The 19466-nt window shown below is 41.5% G+C and overlaps 2 protein-coding genes across 4 annotated transcripts; one reads left to right on the top strand and one right to left on the bottom strand.

Moving 5' to 3' along the window:
• Positions 1 to 1183: 1183 nt before the first annotated feature.
• On the bottom strand, positions 1184 to 10909 carry arrdc2 (arrestin domain containing 2). Of its 2 annotated transcripts, XM_037469805.2 has the most exons (8): positions 10767 to 10909; positions 8615 to 8869; positions 3969 to 4186; positions 3784 to 3886; positions 3437 to 3693; positions 3159 to 3321; positions 2780 to 2940; positions 1184 to 2594 (listed from the first exon to the last, which is right to left on the bottom strand). In XM_037469805.2, the coding sequence occupies exons 2-8, from the start codon at positions 8865 to 8867 to the stop codon at positions 2541 to 2543; spliced, it is 1209 nt and encodes a 402-aa protein (XP_037325702.2). In that variant the 5' UTR covers positions 8868 to 8869; positions 10767 to 10909; the 3' UTR covers positions 1184 to 2540. The 2 variants fall into 2 exon arrangements, with proteins under 2 accessions (XP_037325702.2, XP_037325701.2); XM_037469804.2 differs by lacking the exons at positions 8615 to 8869; positions 10767 to 10909 and adding an exon at positions 5766 to 6445.
• A 6572-nt stretch (positions 10910 to 17481) lies between these two features.
• Positions 17482 to 19105, top strand: uba52 (ubiquitin A-52 residue ribosomal protein fusion product 1). 2 transcript variants are annotated; one of them, XM_037469426.2, is made up of 5 exons: positions 17482 to 17503; positions 17968 to 18075; positions 18323 to 18409; positions 18579 to 18681; positions 18952 to 19105. In XM_037469426.2, the coding sequence occupies exons 2-5, from the start codon at positions 17973 to 17975 to the stop codon at positions 19043 to 19045; spliced, it is 387 nt and encodes a 128-aa protein (XP_037325323.1). In that variant the 5' UTR covers positions 17482 to 17503; positions 17968 to 17972; the 3' UTR covers positions 19046 to 19105. The 2 variants fall into 2 exon arrangements, with proteins under 2 accessions (XP_037325323.1, XP_037325324.1); XM_037469427.2 differs by having other exon boundaries at positions 17488 to 17503; positions 17964 to 18075.
• Positions 19106 to 19466: the final 361 nt, after the last annotated feature.

Here is a 19466-nt window from a genome sequence, read left to right on the forward strand (position 1 = left end):
CGATCTTAAAAAAACAGTTAGAGTTGCAAAGAACTTTAAAAGGTTTATAGCATTATTTATTTTTGATTAAAGCGTCACATGAGGATCACTTGATGGCCTGCAAATGAAACTTCCCGGACACTGCTGTCGTCACTTCGGGGGAGAAGTCTCTCTATATAAACCAAATGAGGGGTCGCTGTAAGGTCGAGGCTGTGAACACCTGGAAGGCCTCAGGCTCCTGGGTGTTCACTATCACTTTCGTCAGATTAAGAGATACAGGGTACATTTAAATAGACAAATGTTCTAAAAGATTAAAAGATCTAAAAGGAAAGCTAACAGCACAGCACAATCCAATTGTTAGAAAATACAACCTGTTTACATGTACCATTCAAAATGACAGATGTAAATATACCAGTTGGTCTGGATTGTTATCAGTTCATCTCTCTTGTCCTTGCTTTGATCCAAGTGAAAGACTCCTGTCGGTGCTCAATGTGTCTGCATGTGCAGGTTAGCTGAGGCTCGACACACAAACATTAACAGCACTGCATCTGCTGCTCTGACTGAGCTCCGAGGCCTTTGGTGAGAGTCAGGAAGAAATCCTGCATTTTTTCACTTCATTATTTCATCTACCAAAGTTCTTGTTTTGGCTTGATTAACGGTTTGTGGATCAAGATGTTTAGTTTACAATGACACACACGGAAAATTGGTCAAATACAAAGCTGAAAACCTTTTGACTGAAACTTCTCCACAAATACGGAGCATCTCTCTGGCCTTCTACTTTAAGACGGTTCCGAGAAAACTCAGAGAATTTCTTTAGCTTGACCTTCAGCCATGTTTATAGTTTTGTGTAACACTCTACTCAGCTGCATGTTTGGTCATGTTTTACGTGTTTACAAGAATAACTGGTTTCTTTGGTGACTATTCCTATAAACAAATTGTACACTAATTGTGAACCACGGTGAACTTATTTTGACATATTGAGTGTTGAGTTCAAGCAAGGTTGCGCAGTTGCTCAATATTCAGAGCCGTCGAGTACAAAACGTCCTCCATTAATTATGTTCATGGTAATCATAGCTTGCTCACCCTGCTCTTGTGAGTGATATCGTGTTGATATCGCATTGTCGGACATGATGTACCAACACGATAAACAGAGGTCCTTACAAAGTCGACAGTGAGCAAAATAAGTCAACGTTGGAGGGAAACATTGAAGACAAATTCATTTTATTTGCAAAAAAAAGATAACAAAACTTTGGCAAGATTGTGAGTCTACAATGTATAAAAATATATTTGTCTTTTTCAGTGCGCACCACTCGAGTTGCACAGCTGACCCTGAAGTCTTCTGTCACACTCTTTAGTCTTTTTAAAAGTTGAGGAGAAAGAAAACATAATGCTCAAGTATTTGGAATGTTCTTTGTCCGTACACTTCAGTGGCATCTTGACTACGGAGCGCTGCGTTCTGGTGCAAAGCGCCGAGGCATCTGGCTCCCATCAAAAGCTCCAGACCACGAGGCTCAGAGGTCTCCATCACCTTTTGTTTAGCAACGGAGAGACCTAATCCAAGAGCCACGTGCAGCTTTACACACAAAAATGCTGATCCTGTCTCCCCACTGTGCGGGAACCAACCATCACAGCCAGCTGACCGACAAACAATCTGCTGTGCAGCTTCAGTGCCTCAAGCCTTGCATTGACATACCTCACTGCATTTGACCTCACTGTATTTGTCCACAGACAAGGCACCATTTTTGTTCTGGTAGAATTAATTTGGCTCCATTTAAATCGCTCTGAGAGAACGACTCCATTACACTATCATGGAATCATTAACTGCAGATAATTATGGCATACGTATTTTTCCCTTTCAGATATTGTGACCGGCACGCCTAAAATAGATCTACATCTCCTCACTTGATTCGTCTGCTCAAACGTCACACCTTCAGATACGGTATGTTCTTAACTAACAGTAGACATCATTGCAGGCTCACTGCTGCTCATTCACATTGCAGTCCTAGCGGTGTAGGTTGTTAGAATCTACTCTGTTGCCGTGACAAGACGACTTGTAAAGTAAGATTGCACCTTTTTACGCTAATCATTCATAGCAACGTGCTTCTAAACACATGTTTACTCCTCCACAGTGCTTTTAACACCAGTTATTGCTCCAACTCTCCACCTAACAAATATCAAGTGACCTTTCATCCCCAATGTGTCCTAAACTCTCAATATTCATTTCACATAAGGGATCCAGTCATTGAAAGACATTTGTACTTCCAGAAGAAGCACAAAAAAATCACTTGTAGAGGACAGGAACTGATAGGGAGAAGCTACTTTCCTCTTAACAGAACAGTCCACTTTTCTTTTTTGGACGGGAAATAAATGGCGGCTTCTCCACTGACATCCAGTTCCTGTGGGCTCCTTCTCCTGATCTGTCCGTGGAGCCCCAGTGCCTATCTGCGACACTCTGTGGAACCAGGTGCCATTTGTTGGAGAGAAGGAATCCAAGAGAAGACAAATCTCTTGATTTGCTTCTTTAAGTTAAGTTGCTTGACGCTCAGGCTCGGGCTCATGGTTCAACATGTCATGCAGCGACGTCTCATGTTTAAGGGCTGAGGGTTGGGGTCAACCTGTAAGGCAAAGAAAAGTCACATTAGATGAAGGAAGCGGGTTATTCGGCCTTTGTACATTTATACGATCTAGCTGTGATCGCAAATGCCCATGAAAGACCAGAAGTCGGGATGTTCTATTCATCTGCATAAAACTATAAATAAAAAGAAAAGGTAGGTGGTGTTTTCAGCACTTGGTGACTCACCTCGCTGTACACTGGCGGAGGTCGGAAGCGAAATTCTTGAACAAATTCCATGAGGGGGCGCTCCAGGATCCCACTCAAATCTTCGGCGGGCTGCGGGACACCCGTGTTGTTGCGCTGCTCGGCCTCCTCCTCGGTCACCACGGAGCAGTAATCTGGAGGAGCTGCGGGGAAAGAGGGAGGATGAGTCCTCTGGTCTGACTAAAAAGACAGTAATGAGTCTGTACTGCTTTGCTCCCTCTGAAGGTCATGTGTGAATCTGAAAAACACTATGGCTCCCAATTTGCTTGTGTCATTAAAAAAGGATGCATGTTTGAAAACTGGGTCCCTACGTACATAGTGAACTACTCATCGCATCACTGCAGAATTAAAGGACACTTACGCTCGGGCTGCTCAGGGATGGACATGCGCAGCCATTCCATTTCAACGCTGTATTGGCTGCTGACGCTGGAGGTCCGGCTGCCAAAGGGATGGAGGGGGATTGTGCCGATTACCAGTGGCAGCTCCAGACACAGCTTTGATGTCCCAGGAACATCAACACAAATCTGGTTGAAGGAAAACACAAAAAACATTCAGTGAAAACCGAGCAAAGTGCACGAAAGGACGCGGTGTAGCATTTTAATTTCTAAGAAACAAAAAGCAGCTTTTGACTGAGCTCACCTTGAGCATGTACTCCACTTTGATGATGCGGCACTGCAGAATGGAGGGACCCACGGGCGGGATCTTGATGGCGCGACCGTGCCACGTCTCCCTGCATCTGGCCCCTACAATATCACCGCTCAGGGTGCCCACCACTGCGCGCTTCTGCTTCATGGTGCCGCGGGCGATGAACGTCTGCGTCTGAGTGATGTAGGCTTTGGGCACAACCGATCTGGAGGTGGAGTTGTCGAACTCCGCAAAGACAGGTATCACCTCACCTTGGGGGAAGGAAAGTACGTTAGAAAATGGAACTTAAAAAAAAAAAAATCCGCAATTTTAGAGGGTTGTTTTAGGTGCTCGCGCCTCACCTGGTGTGTAGCCTTTGCGGTCAATCTTTGCGGTTACAGACACCTGTCCGAAGTTGCGGTACCATGCCCGCGCCATCTTGTCCTTGGTTCCAGCCTGTGGTGCCTAGGAATGACAAAACCAAGTTCAACAAGTGCTTCTAGACACCCAGAAGAGTGTTTTGTGACGCGAGGGCGGAGATGCTCACCAGTAAGGTCGGTGTGTTGATGTCAATGGGCTCAATAACTGTAAACTCCTTTTTGATCTTCCTGACGGTGGCCCAGGGCCTGTGCAGCTTGACCTTGACCCAGTAACGGATGCTGCCGTGTTTTCCCTCGAAGGAGGTGACCAGGGTCTCCTCAGGCAGCTGGAAGCTAAATGGAAATTCATGTCTGCCCGCAGAGAGGACGGTTACTTCACCATTATCTGAAGGAGAAAAAAAATAAAAAATAGTTAAAGTTCGTTGACTTGTTCTTTTGGCTGTGGTTTGTCATTTGATAGAGTAAACAGCAGTGAGTGCAACTTCTAATTACAAGATAACTTGTTTCTCCTGGTTTGTGTCATAAAGTGTACATACGGTATCACTACACTGATAAATAACCAATACAGTGCCATTAAATAATAAAAGCATCTTCATGGGATCATTTATCAGATTTTGGGCGAAGTTGATTCACATTCTGCACGTATGCATGGCAGCAACGTAATTCATCTGATAACAGAAAAGTGCTGATCCACAACTAGTAAAAGACATTTAAAAAAAAATCCATTTCTCTAGAAATCCACGTAAATAGAGTTGATTTTGTAAGAGAAAAGATATATCTAAAGCACGACTCCGGTTGAAAAATAATCACATGGCTTCTTTGCTTGCTCAGAGGGGCGGTTCCTCCTCCACTGTGCTGACTGAGAACATGTTTTCCTCGAGCTGTATTATACAGCCTGTCTCAACTGTTCAGTTTTTTTTTCTCTCACTCCTGTTGCACAGGTCCAGCAACACGTGTTTGCGTTTAACAGACTCTCCGTGTTCAGTGGGCCTTTGTTAGCTGGAAGCTCCCTCTTGATTAGAAATAACAATAGTGTCCCTGTGTAAACCAGAGTCAAGTCAAAGGTTATGGGCTCTCTCTTGTTACTTTATGTGCACAAAAAAAACACACCTTCAAATCAACCTAACCAAAATCCTAAACTTTGGGATTTTATGTCCCCTGTTTGTAAGGAGCTTTTAAAAATAAAATAAACAAGACATCACCAGCGAAACTAAACCCTATAAAAATGAAACAATGTTAAACTGACAAAGCTACGTCTGGCAGTTTTCGGTCTTCACTTCAGAGCAAAACAACTGTGTGCTTGATGAATGAAGGCAGAGAGATGAGGCTGTCCCACATTGCTGGAGAGAAAAACAACCCTGGAGTTTCTTCGAATGAGGAAAAGTCATATGTCAGAAGAACTTTTTTCAACAGATGTTTTCACAAATGAGTGCAAAGACAGCTGTTGAATAATATTGTGCCATAGTGCACATAGTTAATATCCCAGTTTCAAAACGTTAGATATTAAGAAATAACTAAAAGTCCTCTAAAAACTGCCTTTGTCAATGAATAACTGTGTGTCCGAGTGCTGTTGTTTGGTGCATTTTCTGAATCCGTTTGCAGTTTTACTTCAAGGAAGTGGCAAACAAAGACATTTCTCATTTAAATCACCGCTAATAAAATGCTGTTTTTCCAAGTGAAGTTTGACTTAAGTCAAAGAGTATTAGGTGATCCAGCCTTTTTTAATGAACAAAGTCAAGACAAAAGACCTTTTTCTTTTTTTGTAAAACAAGCAAGGGAAGGACTCTGCTCATGATGCCTTTGAGTCTCGAATACTATTCCCAGTTTGCAGACAAACAAGCCCCCCAGTGTCCCCATCCAAAATGTCCCTATGGCTGGAGGACGCTCCGTTCTGACCCAATAAGTCTGCCTCATGTTTACAGCCAGGATGCTCCCCCATCGCAGCGCCTGCAGAGCGGACTGACCTGCCTGCAGCAGCACCTCTCTGCGGTTCAAGTACTCCACTTCGTCGCTGTAGTTCTGGGTGTACGCGGTGCTGGAGCCGGCGGACCGGGACTCGGTCCAGTGCACTTTAGCGAACCCCTCGGCGTGGAGCTTCAGGGAGTCCACCCGACTCTCCTGGGACAGGTCCACCACCACCCGGCCGGACACCACGTCCCCGCTACTGAACACCGGAGGACAGTCCACCTCCGCAGAGTCGAAGACAATGACAAAGTTTTTCAACTTGTCAAAGATCATTTTCGCGGCTCGTGCTAGTCGTCTCCGGACGGAAAGTGAGGGGTTCTTTTAGTATCGTTCCGCGAGGTGTTGCACTTGGACAAAAACGTTTTTCTTTCTTTATCAGAGTGAAACTGCAAACTGCTGACGCTCTCGTTCACTCAAACTGTGAAGCGACTCCTGCCTGCAGCCTTATTTGCAGGCTAAGAAAGTGGGCGGGGTTTCACAACGCATTATGTAAGGCCGAACGAGAAGGTTGACTGCTGATGCTGCCTTCAAGTGCTCCTCCGACTTGTCAGTGTTCAACGAGACATTTGGCTGCATTTAGCCACTTTATTCGGTCAAAATCCCCCCCAAAACTCGCGAGGAAATAAGAAGACTTTTGATCATACACTGCAGCAGGCGTTTTCAATCGTGAAACTACCTTTTAAACATAGTGTAGGAAACAAAGCATTAGATCAAATCAGACATGGGCAAAAAACTAAACAATGTTGTGAAGCAATTAGTACCTAAAGGACAACTATAATGACAGAACAGACATGCTTAAAGCCTCAGGGTTGCATGACAAATAGCCACGTGAGACTCAAATCTCAACACCTGGTGTAAAGTAAGGTTTCTACTTTCTCAGACCGAAATTCATCAAAACAGATCTTCATATTTCCGGACTAAGAGTGAATGCAGCATGATAAACATGTAGACTGGGTGTGGAGGCAGTAGACGAAAACAGGGCCTGCTGATGATTGATGGTTACAGGTTCTAAGAAGAAAACAAACTTACAGAACATGCCTCCGTCTAGCAGAGATCCGCCCGGCACGGCTCAGAGGGGAATAGTTACACTCTGTCCCAAAACTGTTTACTGTAGTTATCCCATGTTGCTTTTAACATACTGTTTCACAGCTTCTGCACACGTGGAAACCACAGTTATGAAAGCATGCAACTTATGCCACCTAATCCCCTTTTGAAAAACAACTGCAGTTATATTAGCTCCAATATTAGTAATAATAATAGTATACCACCACACAGAGAAGTCCCCAAAAAAGAAAACTAGGCTGCTTGCATGAATCATACGTGCAGCCTTTTCATAACAGATCAAATGAACTTCCAAAATTTGCAAACAAATGCAAATTGTAGCGGAATGCACTTTTTCCTCAAATTCTGCTGCAGTCAATTTGATTTCACTTTTTTGGACTGGGTTACTCCTTTGATTCAGTTTAAAACAGAACAAGAATCAAGTCTGGTCTCAGAAAAACAAAGTTGTTTACTCCTTTGTTTCCTGGTAGTAAGAGGTTAGCTCCTCAGTGCCACCAACCGGCGAAGTGGAAGCCGGCGCCCGGCATGTGTCTACAGCGCCTGAGCTGTCCCAGAGATGTGTGTCAATCTGGGGAAAAGTTACAGATAAAGCTCACAAAAAGCTAAGCCTCTGGAAGCTTAACAAAGTGAATATCCCCTCACTGTTTATTTACTCCTTGTGGTTCATTTAAAAGTGAAAAGTACACAATGTTATGACCTGGAGTGAAATATATCCCAGCATGCCATCTGCTGGTGACTAGGAGCAGAAGTCAAACTCTGCCTCCGTCAATAAGCATTATTTGGGTTTTTGCACATTATGATGAGCCTGTTAAATGTTCACTCAATATGATCACCACAGTCGCACTGTAAGCAGGTTACCATGGCTACAGGCTAAAGTAAACATGCGCATCCCCAGGAGTTTCTTTGGTTACCAAAAGTGCTGCTGATCGCACAAAAGTGTAAATCAAATATAAACTTTGTAGCACCTAGCAACATTGAGCACTTAAGAGCAAAGACGGGCTTGAGGATATTTGATTCTTCACTGACGACTAAACTCTCAGAAACATAAAAATGAAAAAACTAAAAAGATAAATGAGCTGATGACACCATAGTGTAAAATGTATGGGGAACAGCAGCAGGCTGTGTGCGGGAGGAGAACGGGGTCAAGGGGAGCCTCGTGTTGTTTTCGTGGTTGCCATGACGATGCATCCTGAACAGCTCCCACCCCTTCCTCCTTCCCCTGTCTTTAACCTTCTCCGCACTTCTTGTCTCAAGTAAACAGTATCGAGCACAGCTCTGTTGCCCAATGTGCTTGCACATGCAAACACACCAATGTCGCTGACACAGATTACATTCCTGAAAGAGAGCCTCTCTACTGGTGGTAAACGTCCACAATCCAGAAGGAGCGAGGAGCATTTACGAATCTTTTGCATGGATTTGGCAGATATTCAGGATGAGCATCGACAGAGCACAAAAAATACAATTTTATGCACTGGTTTTATTATATGTCATGCATGGTTTATTAGCTTTTTATATACATATGATAAATCAAACTGCTTAAATACTTAAAAAGATGCATCTGTGTTTGGCTAACCCACAACATTTCTGACATTTTGGATTATCTCTCTTCCACAAACCATTCTGCTAAAGTATGTTTAACTAACTTGGTTTGTGTTGAAGAATTAACAACTTAGTGCAAAACATGTTAGAAGTAACCTCAGCAGCAGCTGTATTCTGATGAATGAGCACATGGGAAATTTAGCTAAACCCACAGAATATTTACCCCATATGCAGATTAACCACTGACCTCGGATCAGATGCTGTCGCTTCCTGAAGTATGTGATCTTGGAGGTGTAGTCGTTGTAGACAGAGTTCATTCCATGGTTCTCAAGCCATTGGGCCGTGGCCGTCCCTCTCCCCTGCACCTTCATCGACTGCACCCTGGTGTCCCTGCGGAGCTCAACGACCACCAGGCCGGACACCACCTCCCCTCCGGTGAATGCTGCATCAGCTGGTCCATCCAGCTCCAGCCTGAAGGACTTAATGGAGTTCAACGCCATTTCTAAAAGTGAAGAAACGACCACTGCTCAGTTCATCTCAACGTTAAGTTAAAAACACAGGAGAAAAAAAACGTTACGGAGGTTAAATGTTGGAATACTTAAGTATATTTCAGTTGTTGAAGAGATTGCATAAACAACAGGCAGATAGGACAATTCATAAGATAAAGGATACAGCAATAAATGTAATATTTTATGAACCCAAAGAGATTGAAAACACTCTTAGGAACTATTACCTAAACTTGTATAGTCAACCCCCAGCTGCTGATAAAGACCAAATTAGAACCTTTCTAGAGACACTAGACCAGTAATCGGAATGACCTTTTGACTTCCCCTATCACAAAAATAGAAATAGAGAAAGCTGTGGGTAGATTAAAAACAAATAGATCCCCCGGCACTGACGGTTTCCCAGCAGAGTGGAACAAATCATTTAGTGAATTACTTCTACCGATACTCGAGGCACCGTTTTAATATACGCTTACCAATGGTGAACTGCCACCATCCTGGAAGGAAGCCATAATAACAGTGATCCCTAAAGGAAAGAACAGTGATAGCTGCTCTGGATACAGACCTATATCAATACTTAATATAGACTATAAATGATTTACCTCGATTATTGCAAAAAGATATGAGCACTTTATGAAGGGCATTATAGATGAAGACCAGACAGGCTTCATCAAGGGGCGCCAAATCCAGGATAACATATGGAGAACACTACATATAATTGAACACATAAATAGTAAAAACATTAATGCAGCCTTAATAAGCCTTGATGCGGAGTAGGCATTCAACAGGGTAAACTGGAATTTTCTATTATTATAATAGTTTATATGGAATGGCCAAAAACCAAGAATCAAATATGAAACATTACAGATTGGAAAAAACGAAGGGGGAATGTCACCAAACCTCAGGGCATACTTACTGGCAGCTCAAATTAGACCAATAATATACAGGTGGACCAACGATTACCAAGCAAAGTGGAAAAATCTAGAACTTTATGTAGAAGGAAGGGAAATACAAAGTCTTATTGGAGATAGAATTATGGCAAAACATCTACTCGAAAAGATGGACGTTGTCACCCGATTTACACTAAAGATGTGGTTTAAAAGTAACAAGGAAAAAACGATTAGAGGAGGAGCTGGGGCCCCTACGGTGGATAGCCTATGATGCACATTTTATTCCAGGTATTCTTGATCAGAGGTTTAAACAATGGGTCTCATATGGAATAACAGCAATATGCACAGTTATCAAAGATGGAAGTGTGGTAAGCTTCCAGGAAGATAAATGCACACTAAATAACCAAGACCACTTCAGATATCTACAATTAAGTGATTGTTTTGACAGGAAAATGCAGCAGAAAATGAATCAGGGTAGCAATGGAATAATTACAACCATAATGAAGGTTTACACTAACAAATACTCACGGTGGGCAGAAATGTTAGTGCAGGTGCTGTAAAACTCCCACTGCAAATAACCGTAACCAGCTACAGACACCAGTGATTTAAGCTTTTAAGGCTCGGACACCAGGGGACCACAGACCCAGAACATTACACCTGTGCGGTCCTGTATTCACTTTTCTAAGAATTGTTTGTAATATTTTGTTACTGATTTTATATGTGCCACTAAACCATTTTTTGTGATCATGAACTAACTAAATTCATTAACTAACTAAACAAAATGGTTAATAGAGAACGGCTCTATATAACCTTTGTAAAATGGATACATACAATACACTCGCTATGAGGGCAAATAACTATAGAGACAATTCTACTTTCACTGAACAATACGTTGTTAACAATAATAATGTTATGCTAATAATATTATAATATAGATCCGTTATAACTACATTTTACGTCATTGTCTCCGTTTAAAGAGTCGTGAACGTCGTTTTGAATGTCTCACCGGCCGGTCTGCACGGACGTAGCGGTCCTCTGTAGAGACGGACGTGCGCGGAGGAAGACAGCCGCCTGCGAGGGTTCACTCCGTCTGCCTCTGCAATTAATGCGCGGGCTCCATAAGCGAGACAAGTTTCACCGCCCAGGAAGGAGACACGTCCGCCCACTTTAAGGCTGGGGACAAGGATATTTTCCGGGTCTACCTTTCACATTTAAAGCATGTTTACCGTACCCTTCTGGACAGCTCAAGATCCGAACAGAAAATCAATCAAAGTGCAACATTGAAGGAATGTTTCATCAAAAGTGTCGATGTAAATACGCTTAAAGTAGAATTCGACTGTTGACTCGATTTTTGTTGTCGAATGAAGGCTTTTATTTAGAAATTGTATCAACGAAACCGTTCAAATCGTATATTTGCAACTTCTCTTTTGTAAAAAAACACATAATAGAAGTATTTGTTAAGATTTTAGCATAATGTCTCTGTGGAACAAAATTTCACAGATCTATACAAAAAATGTTTATGACATGGTATCACTTATACGACAGTTATTGTAACTATGAGGCTCTTCTCGTCTGATTGGCTCACTCTAATATACTACCTTGATAATTATAATTAGAAATTTGTAGAAATTATGGTCTAATGTCTATACGTTTTTAAACAACCAGGTGCTCTCAATGTGTGATGAAATGTGTAAATTATTAAACATTTTTTCATACATACCAGAGTCAAATGAACATTTCTGACAGTAAATGAATCTGTATTTGGCATGATTCTTAGTAGAACAAGCCAAATCAAACAAGCAATCCAGTCTATTCTGGAGTTTAATGTCCTTGGGCTGTAACCGTTGGACCTGAGCTTGTTGTCCAGTTCCCATCCCAGGCCATAACCGGACTGCTGTGTCTCACCAGGTTGATGAACTCCAGATTTGGTTTGCCTGCCAACTTTTCTTTTAAATCTGCATAGCCTGCATCTTAGGATCAAGCCTGTGTTATTCCTACAACAGTGTCAACTGTTTTTAAAGAGTTTTTGTGATCAACCATGCTTGAAGGAGGGAATGAGAATCTTTCTGTGCCACAGACACTAACCTTTGTAGTGGTTTGCATTGACAGTGTAAACATGGTGGAAGCAGAACAGTCAAGTTGGAGGCTACTTCCTGACCTTAACACGACAGGCGAGGCTGAGGTTTATGTTTAAGCCACCTAACTGCCAAAGCTGAACTTGCGCACTGCTTGAATATTTCACACTATGATGGCCCCTGAAGTGTTCTTGGTAAACAGTAAATAATTTATCAGCTCATTAAGATTGTCATTCGTATGCAGTTAAGTGAAAAACACAGAACTGAGGGATGACATGAACTTGCACACTGCTTGAATATTTCACACTATGATGGCCCCTGAACTGTTCTTGGTAAACGTTAAATCATTTATCAGCTCATTAAGATTGTCATTCGTAGGCAGTTAAGGGAAAAACACGAAACTGAGGGATGATATGAGAGAGTATGCTTTAGTTGATGCATGCTTGAATTAGGAGTTATTGCTCTAATGATCTGGATTAAGGTCAAGGTTAAAGTTCTTGAAAAGAGTTTTGGGAAATTTAGAAACAATACTTAAGCTCACTAATTGTCACAGCTCGGTTACTCCTTGTTTTTCATTGTAATTTATCATTTGCTTTAACACTCACAACTCACATAATGAAGCCTAATGTAACCATTACTATGATGTATTTGAACATTATTATTAAACTTTCCTGTTGACAAAAAACTGTATATTTTGTACACATGAATATGAGCAGAGAAATGCTTGGTTTTGTAGAGTTAGAGTACATTTGAAGTTAAATCGCAAATTATTTATTTGTGTGTTATAGTTTGTAGCAACAGCAGCCGTTTTTAGATATGTGCCCATTTCAAAGAGCTTACTACGACTCATTGACAAAAGTTAACTTCGTAGTCAGAAACAAGAAACTCAGAGGAAAAGAATATGTGGGAAATATGTGGGGAAATTGCATATTCAAACAGTATTTTACGGGGGTTTTTTTATTAGGAGTAATAACACAAGAGCAAGTGGACAAGTTTTTTTTTCACAGTCCCTTTATAAAAAAGCTCAGCTGATTGTTGGAAGGTTTGGGTGTGTATTCTTCCCTGTAGGTGGTGCTGAAGGAGTGATGAGCCAGAGGAAACCTGATGTTGCTCTATCATGATCAACAGAAAGTGACAGACAATGTCGTATAAAGGTAATGCTGTGTTATGATAAATATAGAAACCCATAAGCAAAGAGACATGTATAAGTAGCATTATTAAACTACTGACCACAAGTATACTTGTTTTGACGTGCTTCCAATAGAGCTGCAGGGATTACGTTTTTTTGGTTGCCCAACCAGAAGCAAGCATCGCACTCATTCCCATGACAACAAGACAAAAATAAGCTCTGTGGCAATCACAAGTGTATGATTCTTACAAGATATTTATAGATCTTTATAATTGCTGCACTCGCCAGAAGTAAAAAGCTATCGTTGGGTGAAAACAATCTACTTCCTGAAGCTGAAGGTTGACTAGTGTTTGGCGTGATTATGTTTTGAAGTCTCATAGCTACTTGTAGGCAACCACATTTTTTTGTAAAAGCTTCAAAATTGTGTGTGGGATCATTATTGCTGTCTTTCATATAGTAATAAAAAACGTTTAAATAAACTGGCGTAAACCACAGATTAAATTTCAGGCATTGAACAAAAAACCCCACTTCCAAACCAATTCCTTTTGAGATGAGGGATGATTCTTATTTCCAACTCCTATTTGGATCATATTATGATCAAAAAACTGTTACTACTTTTACTATGGCAATTAAACCCTTGATTACCAACATTTATTTTAAGATCTCTCACCATCTGCTGTGGTGGACATCATCGTGTCTTCAAAGGCACATCGTAAGTCTTTGTATTGCTAGCTCTCAACTTGTGATCATCGGTCCATCTGAATGACGCAGCGTAGGTCGATTCTCTCTCTACGATATTCAAAGGATCACCAAAAACCACAGAGGAGGCCTGCAGAAAGACAATGAGAATAACAGTCAGTTCTGGAGCACCTTATGCCACTACCATATTATTATTTTCAACTACTACTTGGCTAGTACTATGACAACGACTACTACTGCTGCTACTGTTAAAATTCAAATGACACCAGTGACTGGGGGCCTTTTTGACTTAATTTATCTCTCACCTTCTGCCTGGACAGATAAGGTGTTCCTCTGGGGGTTAAAGGTAGGTCATCTGTGTTGGTGGTGCTGGTGCTGAACCTGTAGTCTAAAAAACAGACTAAACGTAGTTAATGTGTACAGGTACCTCGCTTTAAACACACAAACACAACCGATCCATCACTTGGTCTACTCCGTATGTAGAACGACATGTGGCCTGCTCACCATCCGGGTTCCTGTAGTGATCCTTGGCTGTGGTTGTGTAGTACAAGCTGGACAGACGGGGTTGGCCGAACTGTACATGGCTCTTGGTTATCCGGTCGGCCCTGGCCTTCAGCTACAGGGAAGATCACAAGTTGAAACTATAACTGTTCAATGTTGATAAAGCAAATTATAGAAATACAGAAAACGAATTATGCATTCTCACATCAGAGAAGGAGGTTTTGGGGGTGGTGACAGACATTCCCTCTTTGTTGCCCTTGGGTAATGACCTGGAATATTGGTTCACCTAACAAAACAAACGAATCTGACGGGATTTGAAATCCTAGCAGGAACACTGAGAAGCATTAGAGAAGCATTTCAAATGTATTTTGACTTTGTGTTATCTAAGTTTGATTGGTTATGAATGTAATGTAAGACACATTTACAAAATTTTCCAATAAAAAATGAAAGGTATTTCTAAAGTCACACACATTTTTCACCTAATGCACAATGTTCATTAGAGACAGCACAAAACTTTTGGAGTATTTGAAGACCCTAAGCTGCTGCTTAGTTTCCATGCAGCATGTGTTGTTACTTAAGGCAATGACGGCATCTTCACCAGGGCAGATTAAAATAATACATCGGAATTGTCAGTTTGCAGGAATAAAAAAACCTGTCTGGACAGAAATCACTCACCAAGCTGTTGGTGGCAGAAGTTTTTTCTGGATGTGGACAAAAAATTCACAGTTGAGCTTGAAACAGTCCTTCAACCTATCAAACACTTGAAAAAATCCTATTAATCAGTCAGCACCAAGAGTGACAATGTAAATTCAAATGTGGTTTTTAAAACTTTTGAGTCCATCAAATATCAATTTGAGCATGCAAGAGGCTTCAAATCTCTGGCTGGCACACATCAAAGCATGGAGTGAAACCAAGAGAGGTCTGAACAAAGATGACACCTGGCCCTATAGCCATTGTTTCTTCTCCGGCTTGACGTTTGCATAGGATGTAGGATGTGAACGGAGCTACGTGACGCAGAAAAAAAGCAGACCTGCAGGCATCGGGGCGGCTGAATGTTGCAGCATAGGTTGTCTCTCACTCTACAATCCTCACAGGATACGACAGAACCACCGAGGAGTGCTGAAGAACGACAATGTCATGGTTTAAAATAACAACCACATGGAAGGTTCATATCAATGTCGACTCCAGGCTGACAGTGCTCGTCCTCCGGGTCATAGCGTATCTACCCTTGGTTTGACTTCAATCTGTCTCTGAAGTCAGAGACGATGGCCACTCTGTATTTTCTGTTGAAACTTTGCTTTGTCTGAGAAAAAATGCTGTAGTTCAATTAAAGCACTTTAATTGAAGACCAACTCACATCTTTCACTCCAGTGAAAGCAGTACAACAATCATTTCAAGTCCTGCTATCAAAATGAATTGATATGATTAATATGAATGACAAATCACTATAGTTTTAGAAGAGTATAAAAGACAACATCCACCCGTAAATGCAGAGAAGCAGAGTTAATGGTAGAATTGTTCTCAAGTACATAGTTAAATACAGAGCTTGAGTAAATCGAGACCTTTTGGACCTGTTTTTTTTAACTTTGAAGGTGATACAGTTTTAGTTAATGATTTGCTAATTGATCAGCGGCTCATTTGATGAATGAAGTTAAAAGGCAGGATTCTTCTTTATGTTAAATCTCATCTCGGGGTGAGGTTGAAATGGCTTCCAGTGCTACGTGGAGTGGACATTGTGAGAATTCGTTTTTTTCACTATGAATTTTCAATTCCCTTGAGATTCTGCTGATTTTCAATCAAGCATTGCCGTGTTTGTTAGATATAAAATAAAAGACTTTGATCATGACAGCACATACCCAACATCTACTACTGTTTTACCTTCTCCACAGGTGTAGCTAGTCTCCCGGCTCCCTGTAGGTGTTGTTGTAGTGGGAGAAAAAACTGTGAAGTACTTGGTGTGTATCAAGTTCTGAGCCCTCGAAAAGACTTCTTGAAAGACAAGGGCTGGAAGTTCTCCTGGTAACGTTAAAAAATCATCTGGAGGACTTCTTTGCCTACAAGACGAGCTACAATAAAAAAATGTTTACTAGTGCAAACATATTGGATACCGCCAGCATCTACATTACATTACTGTAACTCTTTGGTCAAGTAATGATGCAGCAGATGAAAAATGCTACAATGCTTCACCATAACAACCTCGATGCTGTGGAACCCGATGATGTCGATACTGTTGCTGCTCCTGCAGAGACATTAATGCGTGCCATGGTGTCCTATTACCTGCCCAGGTCCAATGAATAGACAGGGAACTCAAAATGATCATTTTATTCCACAACAAGATCACAAAAATAGATCCTCATAAGTATTATGACATACGTAATAAATTGCCAGAAAGTAAAACAGCTTTCCTGTTTTGCAGACGGCCAATGAGGCTTTATAATGACACCATCTGGTTTGGCTTTTGTTACTTAACAGCAGTTTGATATAAATAAATACAGAAGTATTTGTATATACAAGCTTCCCATTGTCAAGATTTTACATTACCTCGTATAAACTGAATATATCCATTTGCAGCATGATTATTCATGCACTTGAGTGTAAAACGCATATGGATTCAAAGCAGTGCCTTATAATAGGAAAACACACATCGTGCTGTACGTCCGTTCCCATTCACAATATACTTTCACAACACGACAGTAGGTGTCAGTCAAACTCAGCCTTTGAGCAGTCGCGTCCAGCCAGGTACACATAGGCCCACTGTAGCGAATCCCCGACAAAATAAAATGCTTTTAAAAACCAAGATAGCAATGAGTTTACGTCCTCAAAACTCAACTTAATAACGTTTAACTACTTGGATCGTTAAGCTATTTAAAGATCCACAAATATGTTGTTTCAAGTCAGCTTTTAAAGGAAATAATATTTCTCAATTACGCCGTCCTCGCTCTATTTTTGTAGAATCAAATGTGTAATATATAAATGCAATAGTTTTGTGATGACATAGTTATGATAATGCTAGCAACAATAATACTACTATAATTTTTAAAACGAAACGAAATGCACTTATTGTAAGTCGCTTTGGCAGCTAAATGACAAAAACATGATGTACCATACGCTTAACTATGTGGTTGCTGTTCGGTTTGTTCCATACATTTCGTTTGAATTGATAATGGCTGTCCATGTTACATATTTTGTCTACATGAGTTGTGACTTATATACATATTTAAAATCTATTTTTCAAATTCAACCCTGGGATTTTATTCCCATGGAAACTCTGGAGGAAGTGACGTATTTCAGCGTCAGCCTTATCCGCTCTCTTTTCGTCGAGGCTCAGCTAGCGGCCGGGTGGGTACACGATTTGTCCAGCACATATTTATTAATTTATGGTGAAAGTTGAGTGGTTTTATGCGATTGGGACCGCACATTGTTCGCCGTGTATTGACATTGGATGTGTTGTGTTGTATTGTGGGCCGACTTCGAAGGTCAGAAAGACGTAAAAACGAAGTGAGCGCCACGCTAACTGTCCGCATGTGGCGAGGCCTCGCACCGAATCCCTTCTGCTGCTAATCGTTGCTAACACGGCGGTAGCTGCTAATCTAAAGCTAGCGCAATCTCTCGCGATTCTTATAGCGTAAATAGTTATGGAAAGTAGTATAACCATTTTGATGGGTACCGAATGTGAATGCCCGGTCTGCGTGTCGCTGACTCGTAGGGAATGATGCCGGCCGTTTCGTGGTCCGCAAGTTGGCTAACGTTTAAGTCAACGTGCCAACTCGTAGCTAACGACAGTTTGTCCTCTTCCCAGCCAGCAAACATGCAGATCTTCGTGAAGACGTTGACGGGGAAGACCATCACTCTTGAGGTCGAGCCCAGCGACACGATCGAAAATGTCAAGGCAAAGATCCAGGACAAGGAAGGTGAGCAGTCACATTCAACGTCAGTTGCCGTGTCGGACGTGGTGATCTTTTGGCTAACACCGTATTGTAGAACAGTTTTTATATAACCACAGTAGTGGTTTATTCGAAGCCTGTATACTTGGTGTTGCTGTATTTCAGAAACAAACGTATTTGATCCGTTTGACCCGTGTGAGGGCTGGTCAGTCTTTGTCAAATGCTGTTGACCAAGTGTTGCATGTAGCTCGATTGATCCGTGTTGTGTTTGCAGGCATTCCCCCTGATCAGCAGCGTCTGATCTTCGCTGGCAAACAGCTTGAGGATGGACGGACACTGTCTGACTACAACATCCAGAAAGGTACCAGTTTATTTAAATCAAGGCCAGCTGTGCTTAAGCTGCTTAGTCACAGTAAACTTTGCAATGCATCTGGTTAATGTCATATGATCTTGTATGTTCTTGCCTTTTTGTAGGTGTCAATTAATTTATTAATAATTGAGATTAACATATTGTTTTAATTGCCAATCAGAATCTACTCTGCACCTGGTTCTGCGTCTGCGTGGTGGCATCATTGAGCCTTCCCTCAGACAGCTGGCCCAGAAATACAACTGTGACAAGATGATCTGTCGCAAGTAAGTCTTAAGTCCCAGGGTGCTCTCATTCAAAAGTGCATTACTGCTGTGCTTAACTGGGAAGTAATGGAACCAGAAGGTGGTAAAGTGATATTAAATGGCTATTAATAAAGTTAAATCGAATTGTGCTGATTAACTAGTTCTTGGTTAAATGTATTAAATAATGTAAGGCTGAAATAGCTGAACACGGCAGCCTTGAGTTCAGCATAGGCTCTATTTCAATGACTAGATGTTGGTTAATCTAGAGTCCCTCGACCTCTTGTTTTGCAGGTGCTATGCCCGTCTGCACCCCCGTGCGGTTAACTGCCGCAAGAAGAAGTGTGGACACACCAACAATCTTCGCCCCAAGAAGAAGCTGAAGTAGACATTTTGGCTGAATGGGTTCTCTATGCCATTTTTTGTTCAAATAAATGTAAAACTGATACTGCCTGTCTGACTTGAATTATTCAGGAACCAGGGGGAATGAATTTGAGGCTCTGGCCAATTTGGCCTGCTACTTGAGATTTGAGCTAGTTGAAACTGACTGCTCTCCAAATTGATCAACGTTCTAAAATTCTGTCAGTTACAGTACAAGACATAACTCAAGAGTTTGTAGCCCTCCCATCGTACAAAGACCACAGCCATGACATTGCATGAATTTAATGTTAAACTGTTCTATACAAATATATTTCACAATACCAAACTACTGCTCAAATTCAGTTTCTTGTGAAATGACAACACAGCTGCCTTGAAGTGACTCAACACATGTTTATCCTCTCAATTAACCAATCCCTCAAAGCTCACCC

This window comes from Pungitius pungitius, chromosome 7, assembly GCF_949316345.1.
Source record: "Pungitius pungitius chromosome 7, fPunPun2.1, whole genome shotgun sequence".
Taxonomy (NCBI): domain Eukaryota; kingdom Metazoa; phylum Chordata; class Actinopteri; order Perciformes; family Gasterosteidae; genus Pungitius; species Pungitius pungitius.